General features: G+C 42.4%; 1 protein-coding gene across 2 annotated transcripts; it reads left to right on the forward strand.

Moving 5' to 3' along the window:
- The first annotated feature begins 3,900 nt into the window (after positions 1-3,900).
- Positions 3,901-11,416, forward strand: fn3krp.S (fructosamine 3 kinase related protein S homeolog). 2 transcript variants are annotated; one of them, NM_001092828.1, is given in 6 exon segments: positions 3,901-4,107; positions 8,356-8,507; positions 8,973-9,064; positions 9,288-9,370; positions 9,507-9,629; positions 10,144-11,416. In NM_001092828.1, coding segments are annotated over 6 exon segments (933 nt in total). In that variant the 5' UTR covers positions 3,901-3,966; the 3' UTR covers positions 10,486-11,416.
- Positions 11,417-11,745: the final 329 nt, after the last annotated feature.

An 11,745-nucleotide genomic window follows, 5' to 3' on the forward strand; every position in this document is an offset into this window, starting at 1 on the left:
ATCTCTCTCTTGTGAATGATTTATGGGTTACACAAAATGCCACTTTAAAATATAAAAAACACCAGTGTTTTGTCTTTTTTTATGACTTTTCGGCATACAGGATATGATGTCACTGACATAAGAGTAAAGAGGATGTAGCTTCATCTTATCAGTTCGCCAGGTATAACCTGGCAAAGCAGACTCTGGCGAAAGGGGTATTGTAATGGAAAATTCGCACTTTAGTGAATTTGCGGAGTAACATTCGTCGTCTGAGTGAAAAGTCACCCTGTGAAAGGGCACAAAACTTCGTTAGCAGTGAACTCTTTCGCTAGCAAATTGTTCTCTAGGCCGGTTCGTGAATTAGCGATGTTCCTGCGGATTGTATTTCTTGCAAATTTTTGGTAGTGGCGGCTACTTCGCCCCTTTGTAAATTTCCCCTTGTTTGGAGGGGTACTAGGCAGTTATTTTGTTAACTGCAGCCTTTTAGTGGGGAGCTGCACTACACTCCCTAAGCAACTGAACTGAAATACTGTGATTTGCAGACTCTATATGAACAACATTTAATAGAACTGCAGAACTTTTGCAATAGCATGGAGTAGAAAGGATACAAACATTAGAGTAGCTTGAAAAAACCTGAAACACACCACTCAAAATAATAATAATACCTATTCTCGTTGCCTCTGTGACTGATATTTATAGAACAGCTTTTGTGCATATTTGAGACTTTACCTAGGCTTCCAATGAGCTTCACTTTGTCTCCATCCAGCTCTAGTGCAATGGTGTCTGCAGACTCCTTGGATATAGTAGACAGAAGAAGGCCATATGTTCTCTGGGACATAAACCCCATTAGACACCCTCTGCTTCTGTACGGGACACACCAGGGAGCAGGACCTTGAGGAACATGGTTTGATTATTGCTCAGCACCACAGCTTCTGTTGGCTGAGAATTCAATACATTAACATCGATGCAATGTTTTAATTAAATAAGATGTGCAATCATTTGAAATGGATGGAGCATTTCTCTCCCAAATAGAGTTCCGCCTGAGCTTGTCATTCATGGACTTTAAATGTAGTTAAAGACATAAAATAACAATATACTGCTTATATGCAACTGCTCTTGTTTGCTCTCCTTGTTTCTTTAGTCAACCTGTCATTTTGGCGAGCAATGAGGTTAAAAATGCATAAAAGTTTAATCCTTGTGTTGCATTAAAACACAAAACTCAGTTCTAGGTTACATGTAATAATTATAACAATTCTCTGTTTAACCATGTCAAAATTAATTTAAAAATTGTTTAGATTTACTCCCCCTATCAAGGGGATGAGGTACAGTCACTGCATAGAAAGGAGTAAGGCCAGAAGCCCAGATAACTCTGCCAGTCTTCAGATATATCTGCTTTTTCCAACAAAAAGGTCCCAAATGCAACCAACAGGTCCTAGACCAAGGGATTCTGTTCAGACCTCATGGGGGAGCTTTAAGTCTTCTCTAGGTTCAGGCAGTCCCCCCAGATACAGTTCCCCTTCACTGTCAAGAATTTCACTTTCACTCCCATCCTGGAACTGAACTGTATCAACTGTTAACAGAACCTGTGAAAAAGCAATAAAAAAAAGTAAAAAAGCAAAAATGCAGCAGATGAGCAAAAAATAAAAGACATCATTGAAGAGAAATGCTACAAATGTAAAATTTGAAGAAAAAGAATGAGCATAAAAAGGGTTAGACAGCTAACGTCACTCCCAGGGCAATACTTCGACAGGCGTAAATTCGCCAGGACAATGCTAATTCACTAAAATCTGAAGTTGCGACCAGGGCGCCAAAGCTGGCGAAGTTGCACTAGCGTTATGTGCCAAGTGAAGCGAAGTTGCGATAGCTTTGGCTTATTTACATACGGCGGGAAGTTACACTACAGAAGCCCGGGAAACCTTAATAAAATAAAGTTCTTTTATTGCCCTACACATGAGCCCAGTGTATAGTTTATGTGCCATATGTTAGGAAATGTAGGGGGGAAGCTGGTTACCCCCCCAAAAAAAATTACGCTCTTTTTCAGCCTACCGTTTTTTGGGACTTATAAAATTTTTCAACTATTTTTTGAGGAAGTCCTATCTACTCTATTGCACTTCGTCTGGTCTGGAGGTAATGTTCAGTTAAATCCGCATCTTAGTGAATTTGCGTAGTTACGTCCATTCACAAGAGCACAAATTCGCCAGGCGTTAGGGAGCGAAGTACCGCTAGAGTCTATCTCCTTCGCTAGCGGTTACACCAGCGATCGTTAGTAAATCGGCGACGAACCGAAATGACGTCACACTGGTGAATTTTTGCCCGCGTTAGTCACTTCGCCCTTTAGTAAATTTGCCCCATGCAGCCGCGTGAAGAAAGAAGAAGCCAGAAGAGGATCGCTCCGTGGTGCTCACTGGTATAACCCTGGGCCGGTGCAGTTTTCTGCTGATAGGAACACTGGTCCGGGGTTTCAGGTAAGTGAATACAATCACTTGGGGGTGCCTAACATTTGGCACCCCCAAGTGCTAGACGACTTTCCTTCTCCTTTATGGGCTTTGCTATAGTTTGCCGTACTGGGGAATACACTGCCAGAAATACTGCCTGTGGCTTTAAATAATTCAACAAGTGCTACTTGCTTTATCCAACAGTCTTAACTGGTCTCTTCAAATAAGCTGGGGTAGTGTTCTACCCATTTATTTGTTCCAACCATCATCCCTTCTGCCCACTCAAAATAGGTCTGGCGTATATTTATATGCATCATCTTTGGCCATTAGCCATTACTGTCCATGGCCATTATATCGGGGCTGTCATTCTGGTGCTTCAAAGCAGGCCCGGACTGGCAATCTGTGGGTTCTGGCAAATGCCAGAGGGGCTGCTATAAGGTCCCATTGAAAGTCAATATTTAGTGGGCTGGTGGGGGCTGTTTGGGCCTCTGTGTGGGCTGATTGGGCCTCTGTGTACCTGAAATGCCAGGACCTATTTTAATTCTCAGTCCAGACCTGCTTCAAAGCCTTCTAAGATCCCACACAGGCAGCATGGAGCTTGTTCTAATGTATTGCTATAGAGCTAGTCATTTTAGACTTCCAAGGAATTCACTGGCCCTTGGCTCTATGATCATTCGACTTCTGGGATGTTTTACAATTAAATTTTTTTTACTAAGCCCATTAATAGTACATTCTTTCAAAACTTAAAGCATAGTTAGATGTCAGTTTACCTGTAGAGTTTGAGCTGGTTATCAGTAGAGCACAACACCAATGTATTCTTTTGGATACTTCCCAAAATGAGATTTGAAACAAAAGTTGCTCCTTTAGGGCAGGGGAACACGGGCAGATTCGGGGAGATTTAGTCGCCTGGCGACTAATCGCCTCTTCTGCAGGACGACAGTCACTTCAGACAACTTCAGAAATTGAAGCGCCACAAGTGCACTGGCGCAGGTGTTTCTCATTATAGCAGGCGGAAGGCAGTCCGAGGAGATTGTCGCCCCGCAGAAGAAGCGATTAGTCGCCAGGCAACTAAATCCACCCCGAATCTGACTGAGTGCCCCGCAATACACAGCAGCACTTTTATATGAACTATAGCAGTATTTCTGAAGCAAATACATCAGTTTTACCAGTGCAGGGCAACACTACATGATATTTTAATGACTTTCATTTATTGGTGTTACTGTTCCTTTAAGCACCATAGACACTGGGGAATTGTACGTCCTGTGTGTAGCGATGATATCAATTGTAGTTACAGCCATACAGTTATCTTTATCTATAATCATTTCATGGATCCGCCTCTCTCTTTTACTTGGAAGGTGGAATTGTATCTGCACTTTGGCATCGCGCTGGGCTGTTTACAGAGAGATTAAATCGAACGCATGCGCACAACTAACGGGGACAATGCGACGGTGGACCGCAGAGGTGCGCATGCGCTAAACAGGAGCGACTTTGCTATTGGCTGCCAGCGTGGAACGCACATTGGCACCTGCGCGGTAACACGAGGGGCAGCAGGATGGAGGCGCTACTGAGGAACGAGCTGGACACGGCGCTGCTGAAGGCCACGGGGCACATAGGAGGGGGCTGCATCAACCAAGGGCAGAGCTATGACACTGACAGGGGACGGGTCTTTGTGAAGATCAACCACAAGCCTGAGGTTCCAGCTCTGTTCTCTCTGTAGGCTGTGGGATTAGTGATATCAGTTAGAATTTGCGTGACACGACTGCAAAGGGGGCGTGGCCATTACGTAATAACTGGATCAATGTATCCTGTTACAAGGGGTAGAGGAGAATTGGGGAAAAATAGATTTCACTTCAGAGAACAAGATTACAGTGAAAAATATCCACCTGGCCGTATCCTGGCAGGAATCTTGCCCTGCTTTGTGCCTGTGGGAGTGTGCAGGCAGCTTTTTGTGACTGGTGCCTTTTGCACTGTCCTGTGAGTCTGACACAAATTCATTACTGCCATTAGGATTGCCACCTGTTCTGGAAAAAAATACCAGTCTTCCTATAGATTTATCTTTTTCCCTATTAAGAACATTTGCATCTACCATCATTTTTACCGGCCAGGCCTGTAAATTACCTGCCAAGTGGCAACCCTAACTGCCACTTGTGCTATGGCAACCTTTCTGCTGACGTTATAGGGGCAGATTAGCAAATGACAGTCTGTATATGCCTGTCATTACTGGGCACGCTAAATTATTCCTTGAAAAGTAAGTGCCAAAGAGGAAGCAGATTTGGGGGGGGGGACTATATATAATGGGGTTTTTGATGGCCACAAGGGCTTGTGCAGAAGATTGGTGCCATAAAAAGGGTGGGGGGTCAATAGAGAAGAGGGGAGTATATTATAGCAATTTAGTTTTTAGCAGTGACACAGCTGATCCTGAGGTAAAGCGGGAGTTTTTTCTAGATAGGGATGCACCGAATCCACGATCCGGCTGAAACCTTCTGCCCAGCCAAACGGAATCCTAATTTGCATATGCAAATTAGGGGCAGGGAGAGAAATCACGTGACTTATTGTCACTAAACAATATGCATATGCAAATTAGGGGTCGGATTCGGTTCGCTATTTGGCCGAATCTTTAGCACAGGATTCAGGCGAATCCAAAATAGTGGATTCGGTTCATCCCTAGTTCTAGAGCAGATGTATTCAGACTTTTTGGGCTTATGTGCCCAGAGTTTGGTTGGGCCTCCCTTAGCGCATAACATCATGGCTGCAACAATGACTTGTGTATGGTTCCAGGTAAATAAATCAGCCTTTACAGTGTCAGACTGGGATGCCAGGAGCCCACCAGAAAACCTTAGACAGTTGGCCCATTTTTCAAACTATTATTCCTCCTCACTGAACCTCTTTATTCTACTAATCTGTTTACTATATTTTTCCATTATTAAGATAATTTCCCCATAAAGGAATAGGTAAGGACCATGAAATATGCTAAATGTTTAGAAGCAAGCACTGACACCTGGGCCCACCGGGAGTTTTCCTGGTATCCCGGTGGGCCAGTCCGACACTGAGCCTTTGTGTCCCCCCCTTTTAGGGTCACCATCACAATTTAGAAATGACTGCTCTTGAGGGAAGGATTGTCGAGGAATTTGGTTAATGAGAAAACATTGGACATTGCCCATAGCAACCAATCAGATCTTTGCATTTATTTTCTAATCTGCAAATGACTGTTGAAATCTAATTTCTGATTGGTTGCTGTGGGCAGCGTCACCATTGTTGTGTGATGGTTTTCTACAATGTTTTACACAGCATGATAAAAAGGCCCCTTAGTGTAGCGAAGGTATGAATGATAAATGGCTTCAGGCTGTACTGCGGATCTAATACCTTGTCCATATTATTGCTTAAAGGGCATGTCAAGTCTAAAATAGAATAATACTAGAAATGCTGTATTTTGTATACTAAATATAAACATGAACTTACTGCACCACAAGCCTAATCAAACAAATGATTTATGCTTCCAAAGTTGGCTACAGGGGGTCACCATCTTGTAACTTTGTTAAACATCTTTGCAAGACTAAGACTGTGCACATGCTCAGTGTGGTCTGGGCTGCTTAGGGATCGTCATAAACAAAGCTGTTTGAGTTCTGCATGGCTGGGAAGTAAGGCTGGGCTCCCCCTGCTGTTCATAAGTATGATTGTTTCCCTGCTCAGCAGTTAGGGACCATCTGACAATTCCTATCCACAGCAGTAAATGAAGGGAGAACTTCACTGCATATAGTCAGGTTTCTTATAAAAACGGTACACATTTTTTAATTAAAGTATATTGGAGATAGGTTTCTTTTTCATTAAAGAAAGTAAAAATTGGATTTTATTTTTTTGCCTTTACATGCCCTTTAATACCGCTTCGGTGCGATGATCCCCAGCGTAATAGTTAAAGAATTTGGCAATTGTGTTTCTGCATGAAACATGAAGTGGATCTCTGCCAAATCTTATTCTAAGAACTCTTTAGTACACATCATTTGTAGATGTAATTGCACTCAAAAGCAACATCTGTCTGGCTATTTATATTCTCTGCACTGCTGGTTCTGACCCCTGTAACGGTTTAACAATAGCCAACTGCAGAACCACTGTTTTTGGGTGGAAATCCCCATTAATATGTCTGTTGATGATCTCATATCCCCTTCTAGCAATGTACATCATTTGTCAGCTACACACAAATTGTATCCTGCTTTAGGATTGGTGCAGTCTAAAAATAAGGACAGATGGTGAACCCAATTATTATGGTGCGATTTTTAATCACAGATATGAAGCTTAGTATTCATAGCTGTTGTAAACTCGTTTAAAAATCTCAGCTGTCAATCAAATATTGCCTGCCCCATCTCTTACGAGTTCCCAGACTGATGGAAACAAGATTCAAATAATTTATACAGTGTAATTAAAGTTCATTTTGCTTGACTAACATCATAAAATAGGCTTTGGAATAATTTTTGTGGGTGACGGGTCCCCTTTAAGGCCAAAATGTAATAAATGTTATTGCAAATTGTGAGATTCATTTATATGTGTCTTAATTGTAACAAAAGTACTGAACTTAATTGTGTCGGTATTGAGAAATTCTGATGAAAGACTATTCCATGTGAAACATATGAATGAATAGCCTCCAGCATTTTACTTGAACCTTTACTCACAATTTCAGTATTGGGAATGAAAGGGGATGAAACAAATCAAACTAATAATAATGTGCCAAGAGAGCCCTAGAGCATGTTTCACCTTTTGCCGTCTGTTTTATATGCAAACGCTTCCATCAATGTGTGATAGATACTGCAGCAATTGATGGTTACTACAGAGGTCCAGGGTTTAATGTCCAATGTATGATTTAGCTGCAGTCAGTTCCATCTTCATCATTGTACTCTGTTGCTCTGTACTCTGAAGCTTTCTCTGAATTTAATAATCCTGGTGCTCTCGTATAAATTCACTTTAGCAACCTGTTAGATGGCAGCCAAACAAGTGCATCTTTGCCCAATTTGGCATTCTCCCAGGCCAATGATCACATCATACTGTGGACTTATCGAGACTTATCAGTAGTGAACCATATCAAAGGCTGGATGATGCCCTTACCCAATGGGATCTTGTAAGCTATAACAAGATCTCTGGTGGTGGAGTTAATCTGATCCATTGCAGCCCGGAACAGCTAGTAGATGAATCTTATTCACGGGTAGAATTCTGATTGGAGAAGGTTCTTAAAGGCGTAAGAAATAACTAAACAAATAACTAAAGAAATAGACCAGAAATGTTATACATTATATTTTATGCCTCTATACCAGTCCAAGGCAACCACAGCCCTTTAGCAGTAAAGATCTGTGTCTCCAAAGATGCCCCAGTAGCTCCCCATCTTCTTTTCTGCTGAATCACTGCACATGCTCTGTGCTGCTGTCACTTACTGAGCTTATGCACTCACTCACAATATACAGTACACATAGAATAGAAATGTCACACTATAAGGCTGATTAGTAATTAATACACATTAGGGTTTAGTTCTTCTTTAGCTTCTGTGCTGCTGTATGGCTGGAGTAGCTGGAAAAACGAGTCTGCATGTATATTAAATGGCTGGCTTGGAAGGGAAGTAAAAGAGTACCAGATACCCTATGATTTGGGTAGGTTATCCATATTTTTCCATGTGTGTTTACCAAGTACATCTCTCCTCTTCTTCCATGTGGGTCTCAGCGGTTTAGCAAAAGGCCCACAAGTCTCCATGATATCACCTGGGTGGAACTAAAGTTCTGCATACCTTACATTCCTGTTCATAGAAACTTTCATTGTAGAACTGTACATAAATGATGGGCAGCAAGCAACATTTGTGGTGGTTAAAATACCTTTTTTATGTCATATTAGTATTATGACTTCATTTTTATATTGCTGTCCTGTTTTCAAATTATATTGATGAGCCTGTTGGGTTCCTTCTTAGGCAAAACAGATGTTCTTGGGCGAGAAGGCAGGCCTGGAAGCCATCCTGCAGACTGAAACCGTCCAAGCTCCTAAGCCCATCAAAGTTATTGACAATCCAGCAGGAGGCGCTATGTTGGTCATGGACCATCTGGACATAAGAAGTCTTAATAGGTACATGACACTGAGATGTTTCCAGTCTGAATAAAACACCATTTAATCTATTTAAGGGCATAAGTCTCCTTAAGGTTGCCATACACTTAGAGATCCGCCCAATCAACATCTGGTCAACTTTGGCCAAAGTCGGAGGATCTCACATACGGCTGATAAGCTGCCGACTCAGCCTGTCGGCAGCTTTTATCGGCCCGCGTATGGCCACCTTTACTAGCGCCACATTAACCTAGGCCTCGATCAGTGAAGCAGCTTCATTTACAGATTTATGATATGAGAACTGACTTTTTCTACACTTCAGGTGGTGGATTTCCAACATCGACCAGATTTTAGTGCCACTATTTCTCCCTATGTGGGTGACCAACCTTGGAGAAAATATGCTCCAGTGTTACCCATTGTAGAGTGCTGCTTTTTTTATTCCCTCTCTTGTATATAAATGCTAACAAGCCATTGGCTGTTTCTTTTCAGACATTCTGTAAAGCTGGGAGAGCAGCTGGCGGACCTCCACCTTCATAACCAAAGGCTGAGAGAGAAGCTGGACAAGGAAAGTGGTTTTGTAGGTAAATAAACAGATACATATAACAAAGAGGGATAAGAGTTAAGGGGGAAAGGTCACAGCGACAAAATATCCCTGGGAAAAATCAAGATATTATAGCACATATAGGTTGTAGTTGCCTCAGACCTAGACTTCAACCATAGCATAATATCCTGTGTGTCTTTAGCTTTACTCGGGAGGCTGTTTACCGACTCTTCTGATTCTGGTTTTTTATTATGATTCTTAAGGGAAAGGCCCCGGACAGTCCGAGATCCAGTATGTAGATAAATTTGGCTTCCATACAACGACCTGCTGTGGCTACATACCCCAGGTAGACCGATGTTTACTACTCTTCTGTAGCTTATGGTGCAACAATGAATTTCATTGGCCAAAAACATCTCAATTTGTTTCCTATCTATACTGTACATTGATAATCTCTCTCACTGATGCATAAAATACCCTGACAGGTGAATGACTGGCATGATGACTGGGTCACTTTCTTTGGCTGCCAGCGTATCCAGCCCCAAATGGACATGGTGGAAAAAACAACTGGGGACAGAGAGGCCAGAGACCTTTGGTCACAGATACAGGTGAGCAGTTTAAGCCAAATGTTGTTTACTGAATCCCTTAACCCTCAGAGGCAACAAGCAGCCTCTTTTCCTATTAAAGAGATGAAATGCATTTGCTTGAAGTTGCTTCTGGGGTTGCAGTAGAACAGAGCCATCATCAGTGGCGTAACTACCTCAGGGCCCCCCGGAAGCTCGCGCGCCACTGACTTCTTCAGTGTTTCCGGGGGCGGGGGCCCGGCTGCACGTCCCGCGACAGGGCCCGCCCCCCTCTAGTTACGTTACTGGCCATCATCTGATTTGTGTTGCAGAGCATGCACTGATGTTTGAATGCAAACATCTCCCCAAAATACAAGCACCTGTACAAGCTCTACATCATTTATAAATTATGTTATATCATTATGATTGCATCATTGTAACATTATGTTCTGTTACATGGGCAATATCTTGTATGCTCTGTTATGGTGGAGAGATCTCCTAGTATTGTACTTTATTACATATTTCAGCCCATCACAATGGCCTCTTGTTCTACCCGCAGGTGATGATCCCAGACCTGTTTTTTGATATGGAGATTGTGCCAGCACTGCTTCATGGAGACCTGTGGGGTGGAAATGTGGGAGAGCTTGAAACAGGGCCTATCCTTTTTGACCCAGCCTCTTTCTATGGCCACTCGGAATTTGAACTGGCCATAGCTGGCATGTTCGGGGGATTTGGGGGTTCATTTTATTCCGCCTATCACGCAAAGATCCCCAAAGCCCCTGGCTTTGCAAATCGCATGAAAATCTATCAGCTTTTCCATTATCTCAACCATTGGAACCACTTTGGCATCGGATACAGATCATCCTCTCTGAGCACCATGAGAAGTCTCTTAAAGTGTTAGTCCGAATAGTACCGCCTTTAAAGGGGAGATCTATTCCATCTAGTTGGGTGTATGTGAAATTGGAGCATGCGAACCATCTGCAGCAAAATAAAACTCTGCTTTTGCCTAACATCAAAACTCCATAGCGAGCTTTTCTCCAGTTGTTATAGGAATCTTGTGTTATTAGTATGAGCAGTATGGGACCAGTGCATCCCATGTGGCCATCCAGTCAGAGAGATTTGGGTAGGAGCAACTGTCAGGGGACCAACCCCCAAATCATTCATGAAATCCACATTATGTGTTTAGCAGTGCTTCTGCCTCAGATAAAGGCCCCCATGCCAGGCCCAGACTAGCAATCTGTGGGGTTTTGCCAAATGCCACTAGTGAACCCTGGAGTTTCCACCACCCTGAATGTGATGCGCCAATAGGCACCATAGACTTGCACAAAAAGAATCACACAAAATGCTTTTAATGCTGAGTGATGCAATCCTGACTCCAAAATCTTAATTACATTTTCCTTTGTGGCTGCATTTACACTGGAATTATGACAAAAATGCTGCATCGTGCCTAAAAAAAATATGGAGATTTGAGTCTAAAATTACACTTTGGCTCTGCACTTGTAGTCGGAAATGAGCCCTAAAGATATAAACAAAATCAGCCAATGTTTTACCTGGCTACCTTTATCACATGGGATCACTTTATATTTACCCCCAATGGCATCAACATTTGCACATCTTTATAAGTGAGTTGTGCCTCAGTGATCTGACTTACCCTTTAGAACGAGGTGTCAATTTATCCTCAAATAATCATGTGGTAATTGCTGTTGTCCCCTATGTGTTGTTCCTTATAAAGATGACTTTCCCAGTTATTAAGTCCTGGTAATGTTATTAAAATGTTTCTGTATTGTTGTAAATACGAGTTTAATAAATGTCTGTTGCTGTTTGTCTGATAAGCCTGATTGTCTCAAAGTGGTTATTATGTTGAGTCTCGTGGCTGCCATGTTTTCTTTGCTTAAATTCAACCTTTAGGCTGATGGCACATGGAACCTATATCAGTGCCACCTGCCATCCTCATTAATGGAAGCAGTTTGTTACCATTGATGGCAATTGCCAGGAACATGTAAAAGTGTTTTTCCGCCAATACATGTGTCATGGGCCTCAAACTGTGGGAGTATTTCTTTGGGTGGGGGGGGGAGAACAGAAACAGGACAGAGGGAAAGGAAGAGAGAGAATGACATGAAAACTAGTAAAGAAAGGTAAGGAATGACAGGGAGAGTAAAAG

The sequence above is a fragment of the Xenopus laevis genome, chromosome 9_10S, assembly GCF_017654675.1.
Source record: "Xenopus laevis strain J_2021 chromosome 9_10S, Xenopus_laevis_v10.1, whole genome shotgun sequence".
Lineage (NCBI taxonomy): Eukaryota > Metazoa > Chordata > Amphibia > Anura > Pipidae > Xenopus > Xenopus laevis.